We start from the raw sequence: 8,105 nt of genomic DNA, 5'->3' as shown, positions 1-8,105 counted from the left end.
TTCTATCTTCTATAATACTATAATAGCTTCCACTTCTCCATTCAAGTACTCCCAACTTGTTCATCACTTCTCTTCTTAGCATTCACCTAAAGGCCCTGCATTACATCCATTTCTTCTTTTTTAAGATGTCAATCACTGGAATCTCCTCACTGCTCATGTCTTTCTAGTAGGGTAGTTGCTGACTACTAACATCTTAAGCATCAAACTCACTGGTTTCAGAAGACCTGTAATGGTCTGAGGCCCAACCTTCAAATCGAGTAAGCAAAAGATCCACTATCCTCTAATTAGTTTACACTTGTTTTAAGAAGGACAGCAGAGCAGTAATTTTTTAAGTGGTAAGGGAGACAGAAAATGCTTCATCATTGGCAGACATGTGTGAGAGAAAGATTAAATCTTCAGTGAATAGTAAAACAAAATAGTTGCTTGAAGTATGGGGCTAGGGGTTAGCTGCATTCATCTTGTGGTACCTGCATGGACAATAGAAAGAAAAAGCATGCTACAGCAGGAGTGGGTCCAAAAGAACTTGAACATTTCCAAGTAGCATCAATGCTATTTGACACTGTTGAAGGGATCAAAGTTGTTGGAAATCTTAGTGATCTCTAGTTAACTGATGGAAGGATTCTTGCAATGTAAGCTAAAATATTGTTTTAGCAAGGTAGTAAGTTGATGTGATTCAGTTTAGATTCTAATTACAATAATTTATTCCACTTAATTTAAGTATCATCTCAACACTAAAATTTACTAAAAAAATATCAAGCTTCATTTCGGTTGATTGTAAGGGGAGAGCAAAGTCCGTACATAGGTTGCCAACCGCAGAGAGGAAAGTGATTACTTACATATGTATTAGATTTTTAAGAAGGGGAATTTAGTAACTAGTGAAAACAAATAGCTAATAAGTGATGAAGAGAAAATAGGTAGAAACCAAAATGTTTACATTTTAAGGAATTTATAAAGATTAGCGTCGACAGTTAACATTAATTTTTCCATAAGCTTCATTTTGGTTGATTGTAAGGGGAGAGCAAAGTCCGTACATAGCTTGCCAACCGCAGAGGGGAAAGTGAGTACATATATATTAGATTTTTAAGAAGTGGAATTTAGTAACAAATAGCTAATAAGTGATGAAGAGAAAATAGGTAGAAACCAAAATGTTTACATTTTAAAGAATTTATAAATATTAGCGTCGACAGTTCACATTAATTTTTCCATTATACATATTGGATTAGCTCCAGCTATTTCAAGAAATAAAATAAGTTTTTTTTTTCTAAAATAAGAAGAAAAAATTAATATATGGATAATTAACTAAGGAGAAAAACGTTAACAAAAACAGAAATAGTAAAGAAGAAAGTCGACTTTAATAAAAGAGTACTTCTCAATTGACACGAATGCGCCATTTCAGAGAGAGAGGGAGACAGAGAAAGAGCAAGATAAAATTTGCTATAAAAGGAAGTCAGCATGTTTGGTATGCCCATATATAGCAGTTGCTAGCAGACTCGTGACTCACTATTACTGGTTAGATCTTTGGAAATTGACAGGTTGCTCCCCCGGAACCGAATCGAAATCTTGTTAGTGAATATTATTTTGTATAGTTTAGTGCAGCATTTTGGATACGAAAAGGTGATTCATCTCGTTGTTGCAGATCTTATTAGAGCAGTGGTAACTTTAAAAGCTGTTCAACTTAGAAATTTTCTATCAAATATAGAAAGCTGTTTGCTCTCATCGCCTGCTGCTACTGTCTAACGGTATATACAACGAGCTTTGTACACTGGTTCATTCTTTTTTTCTCACTTCTGTATTACTATCCTCATTTCTCTTTAAGGAAAACATGTCTTCAGGAATTACAGTGTCCCAGGAAGCAATTGATAAATTTCTAGATATTAAATCTCGCAAAAAGACTCGGTATTGTATGTTCCATCTAAGTGATGATCACACTACAATCGTACCAGGTGAGTGTGTTTCAAAACCGGAAAAATTAGACCTCGGTATAGATGCTGTGAAGAAAGAATGGGAAGAGTTCTGTGCGAATTTACCGGAAAAGGATTGCTACTATATTATATATGATCTGAATTACCAAAAAAATGGGGGAGCACGAAGAGATAAAATTCTGTTTGTGTGTTGGTAAGTAATGATGTTACTTTAATTTTAAATATTTATTATTCTTCCTCAATTTGCCGATTCTCAAAAGTGGCTTTTTAAAAGAAAAATATTTTGACAATTCACAAGAACTTGTGTTTGATTGATCGTTTAACAATGAATAATTTCGGATAATGGAGCCCTTTTTTTAACAAGGGAAGTAATTTTGTTTATTAACACTGAAGCATAAAGGGGAGGAGTGTAGAAAAATTTTTTTTTAATATTTATCATCCATTTTCTGCTTCACAAGTATTTCAACCCTTTTTAGGGGAAATTTAAAAACTAATATTTTCTGGCAAAGAAAATTACTCTTTAATCATAAATCAAAAAAAAAAATTCCATTCGTCATTTAAATTGTTCTTTTTTTTATATCTTTAAAAATTAATTCTCCATTGATGAATACGTTAATAAAACACAGGACAACTTAGGTTGACAAAATGCATAGGGAATCGCATATTCCGAAAAACCGCCAACAAATGGTAGGAATGTAATGGCCGATTTAATCGACTGGTGCCCGATTAATTACATGTCTTTTCACTTAATATTAATTTTTTGATGTCACCGTTTCCAGTTCATATTTTTTTAATTGACTAAACATACATAGAATACACGTCAATAATATATTACATGAACATTTTTTTGTTATTATAGTCTCCTGTAAATTCATCCATTTCTTTGTCCGATAATGACTACTTTTCACCAATATATCTTCTATTTACTGTTAAGATACATAAATTTTTACAGGTACCGTTTTTCTGTTTATATTCAGACTTAACGCGTTTCTCTAAGAATTTCTACAGCAAAGTAGTTGGTAGTGTATGTTAGTTAGCCTTAAAAGATCAACTATGATGCCACCAACCACTTTTCCTTAAATTTTGGCGAGCACGTTTACAAATCGAGGTCACGTTGAATCAGTAATGTGGTTGTTTCTTGTATTCTTTAATAATTTCTGAGATTAATCAAAGTGTACCGATGTAAAATAATTATGCAGAAGTACATGAGGGGGGGCGGATTAAAGATGTACATTAAGAAAACTGTAATAGGGATTTAGTTTTGGAATTTATCATTAATACCTATTATGTGACATCGACAGCTATATTTCCATTCACCGGTTATTAATTTGTAACAACTACATGTTTTAAATTCATTACTAAAGTGAAAGTGGTATGATAGGATTGGCAAAAGTACAAATCACTTCATCTAGAAGTACAAGGTGGTTGTTCAACCTAATTGAGTGGACAATATGTGTGAAAGCAACCTAGCATACAAAATATATACAAAGTTATAAATAAATTTATTTGAAATCATGTAATTTAGGAAGCTGTTTTGTAGTATTTCGTCAATTTTAGATTATAGGTTTATCCTGCGTCTCTCTCTGACACTAACCAAAATTTTGTTTTATTTTTTCCTATGTTAATTTACATGGTTTTACATTTACTTAGGTGGAAATAGATTTTAAGAGTAGAAATATATAAATCTACTGTTCTGTCGTAACCTGGCACCTCCCCTCTCTCTCTCTCTCTCTCTCTCTCTCTCTCATTCGGTTTATCTAGAATCCATTGTTGAAATCTGCTTGGTATTCAGGAGAGTGGCTTTTGTCACTATTCACTTTGGATACTCTTGTAAATTTTATGGTTTTTTAATGCTTATTATCATTCATTTGTGTGTGTGTGTGTTCCAATATGTAAAATATTGAGCTTAGTGCTTTCTGTAAAATTGGTATAATTAGCGAGTTTCTTGATGTAATTTTGGAAAATTTTTATCACTTTAGCTTGTGCATGTGTGACGAGGGGCGTTCTGCTTTGACAATCCTCTTCAAAGGTAGTGTAACTAGGACTGTGTCCTTCTGAACGAGGTTGCTTTTATGAAGTCGCTCGATCGTTTAAGAGTAGCATACAAATTTTCCCAAATCACTCCCAGCCGACTCAAAAACGGAAGGATTATTTAGATAATATGCTGAAGAAAAGTGGGATGATTAGAGGTCTGCTTAATCAGTTGATTATAGGGCTTCTTAATCAGGACTGATCTGGGGTTAAATAACCTGCGCGTTTGTCTTGCATAATATATAATTTTAAGCTATATGATTGGGCATCTTACTTCCAATCCTTCCTATCACCATCTACTTTTTCCTTCTCTTCCGGCTTTTTCCTCTTCATTACATATTTAGGAAAGCATCTGTCGGAGAAGCTCGATATTTCATTTCCTGTATAGTGCACTGTGCATCTTAGACCGCATCATCTAAAGGTGAGCTTCATTTTAAAGGCTGCACTTTTTAAATGACATTCATTTAAGGATATACCATATTCGATGACACCATAAGGCCCACGGGTATACAGTCCCTCGATTTCAGCATGAAATATTCTAAATCATTTTTCAATATTTATTGAAATATGTAGCTGAAACCGGACCCCCCCCCCTCATCCCCCACCGGATTCCCGTGTTTTCGATGACGGCTATTCCGAATATGCAAAAATTTAAAAAATCAGGTTTTCGAAATTTTTTATTTTTTTTTTTTTTCGAAATTTAGATTAAGAATATTGGGAAAAAAATTTTTATTTCAAATTTTTATGAAAATCTCCAAAATTGATCCACACCCTCACCTGCTGTCTAAAAGTGAAGATGAGCGGCTGTTTCATCCGTTTCCGGCGTAGATTTATAGTGAAACAGCAAAAACATCACCGCATGTGAAGCCCTCGCCATGAAACTCGATATGCTAAAAATAACAGCTAAATGTCTGGAGAAATTTTGTGTATGTGCGCGTGCGCAACAATTTCTACAGCTTAGAAAAAGAAGTACATAGAAATATATTTTACATACCTGTTATACGTCGGTTTTCTTTTTTTTTGCTTAAAAGGTAAACGATTCTGATACTAACAATTACTTGGCTGTCAATTCATTGGATTAATCCCAACAAATTACTACAAGTTTAGTCACTGGCTCAGCACCTTCGTTCCAACATAATAAAAACTTTAACATGCTTCCAAAACGGGACTTCGTCCATGTGTATCTGCGTGCGTATATGTGCAGATGTAGGGGGTGCGCAAGGAAAACATTTACGGAAACGAACTTGCGCAATGTTGCACTGCTGAATTTCTTTTCAATTGTGATAATGAAACTAGGGAGTTTAGTCCTTACTGCCAAAATTAATTTCCTTGCATTTTCTCTCGTTTTCAATATTCAATTAAAAGAGAGAATATGTTGTTACCAACAATGTTAAAACTTTAGTAACTTGATCAATCAGTCATTGAACCAGGATTTTAATTTCATTTGATACACACTTTGCTATCATTTAAATGGAGAATTGCAAACATGGCATATAAAGATAACTTATTTTAATAGAAATTTTATGAGTACATTTCCGTGGATGTTTTTGCTGCCCCCCCCCACACACACACACCTGCACATAAATACACATGGATAAAGTCTCATCTAGGGAGTATTATTCTTTTACTCGTTTCAGTCATTTCACTGCATCCATGCTGGAGGCCCGCCTTTAGTTGAAGAAATCAATCCCAGGACTTTGTAAGCCTAGTACTTATTCTATCGGTCTCTTTTGCTGAACCACTAAGTTATGGAGACATAAACGCACCAGCATTAGTTGTCTAGCAATGGCGGTGGGGGGGGGGGACAAACACACAAATACACACACACATATATATATATATAATATATATATATATATATATATATATATATATGTTGGTATGTTTATGTCTCCATAACTTAGTGGTTCAGCAAAAGAGACCGATAGAATAAGTACTAGGCTTACAAAGTCCTGGGATTGATTTCTTCAACTAAAGGCGGGCCTCCAGCATGGATGCAGTGAAATGACTGAAACGAGTAAAAGAATAATACTCCCTAGACGAGACTTTATCCATGTGTATTTATGTGCAGGTGTGTGTGGGGGGGGGGCAGCAAAAACATCCACGGAAATATACTCGTAAAATTTCTATCAAAATAAGTTATCTTTATATGCCATGTTTGCAATTCTCCATATAAATGATAGCAAAGTGTGTATCAAATGAAATTAAAATCCTGGTTCAATGACAGATTGATCAAGTTACTAAAGTTTTAACATTGTTGGTAACAACATATTCTCTCTTTTAATTGAATATTGAAAACGATGGGTTTCCTCCGAGATCCCCACAACCCTTCCCCCCCCTTTCTTTTCCAGAAGAAAGTGGCTTGTGGGTTTGGAGGTGAGATATGCTGAATGCACTCAAAAATCTTGTGGAAAAAATTATTTCATACTGAAGTACAAACAGGTCCTTTACAAAACATTTACCCAAGATGAGGACAAGCATGCAAATAGAAGGATCAGTGAAACTGATAAAGCAAGGGCTGAGCATCTGGCGGAACAGAGGGAAAGAGACAAATGCAGGAGACATCATGAATTGGATGCTCATGTGAATACAAACGGAATAAAACAAGCCTTGTTCAAATCGGACCACAGGTTACTGAGATACATGTTTTTTTTTGGGGGGGGGGGGCTTTATAAATAACCAAACTGGCATATAATGGGGGGGAAATGCTTTGAATACTCATGGAATAGCAGAAGTTATATAAATAAACCTCAGAGGGATAAAAATACCTTTATAATATAGGCACACACACACACACACATATATATTATAAAAACCAAGAGAAAAGATGGAGATAAGATTAATAAAATTTTATTAATACAATGACAAGACCTACAATTGTTTCATTTCATTGCTTATAGTATAAAATTAATCAATTTTGTTAATTTTAAGCCAGAATATCCCCAGGGAAGAACATACAAAGAAATTTACATCCTTATGAAAACATTAAATAATCAAATGGGAAAAATACAGTGTACCATTAAAATTAATACATAATATAAAAATAGTTATTGTCATAATTTAATATAAATAGCAATAATGTTAATGCAGATATACCTCTGCAAAAATACTTTAAATGGTGATATATAAAAAAAGTAATAGACAGGGTTATTAAATTATAGAAGTGAAATCATTAGGTATTTCATATATATGTATATGTATGCGTATGTATGTATGTGTATATATATGTATGTGTATGTATATAGGTGTGTATGTATGTGTATATATAGGTGTGTATGTATAGGTATGTATGTGTATATATAGGTGTGTATGTATAGGTATGTATATATATGTGTGTGTATATATATATACACACACATTCACATACATATATACACACTCACATACAGATATAAGACTAAGTGTGATTAATTTACTAAATTATTAAAATTATCAATTAATTAGAAGATAAAAAAGAGAATATACGAAGATTTAAGTGATACTACGATATTTAGAAAGAATTAAGAGAAAATAGAGAAACGGACAATACATGAGTTTATGCACAAATGCGCTACCTTAGAAAGATTGGGATAAAAGAAAAGCTAGATGCAGAATGATAGAGGCATACACAACAAAAAAAAATATATGGTAAATTATTAAGTGATGTTTAGAATAAATGAAGATAAGATAATTAATGAATGAAACTGCTCATCTTTTTCATGTTGCTCTAAGTTGTTCTATAGTATTTCATATATATCTATATGTATGTATATATGTATGTATGTATATAGGTGTGTGTGTATATATAGATGTGTATGTATAATTGTATGCTATTTTACTTGAGCAGAAATCCTTTGAGTTCTTTAAGTCTTGTGTTTCTGATATTTGGATCATTGACTATAGCACAAATTTTCCTGGCAAGACAGTATGGGATGTTGCATTTTGACTGTTTGGTGGCATGATTTGAAATTTAGGTATTGTTGTATAACTGTGCTTTTGTAATAAATATCAGTTGTGATTGTAGTGTTATGTCAAGAGATGGTTGATTGTGTTTTGCTCATTTCTCTTGTGAATTTAAGACTAGGGTGCTGATTTCTAGATTTTCTGGAGATTTGGTCCAAATTAGGAAATAATCATTGAGGTATCTTTTCCATGTGTCCTCTGTATGTCTTT

General features: G+C 33.3%; 1 protein-coding gene across 1 annotated transcript in view; it reads left to right on the top strand.

Annotated features, from left to right (window-relative positions):
* The first annotated feature begins 1,416 nt into the window (after window positions 1-1,416).
* The window catches only part of LOC115210941 (cofilin), a 25,252-nt gene continuing 18,563 nt past the window's right edge, over window positions 1,417-8,105 (top strand). Inside the window, exon 1 of the mRNA XM_029779735.2 lies at window positions 1,417-2,115. Coding sequence (XP_029635595.1) covers window positions 1,823-2,115 — 293 coding nt within the window. The 5' untranslated portion in view covers window positions 1,417-1,822. The remainder of the gene's footprint in view (window positions 2,116-8,105) is intronic.

This window comes from Octopus sinensis, linkage group LG1 (genome assembly GCF_006345805.1).
Source record: "Octopus sinensis linkage group LG1, ASM634580v1, whole genome shotgun sequence".
NCBI classification, from domain to species: domain Eukaryota; kingdom Metazoa; phylum Mollusca; class Cephalopoda; order Octopoda; family Octopodidae; genus Octopus; species Octopus sinensis.
Note: the sequence above shows the minus strand (reverse complement) of the source record. Positions and strands in the feature narration are given on the sequence as shown.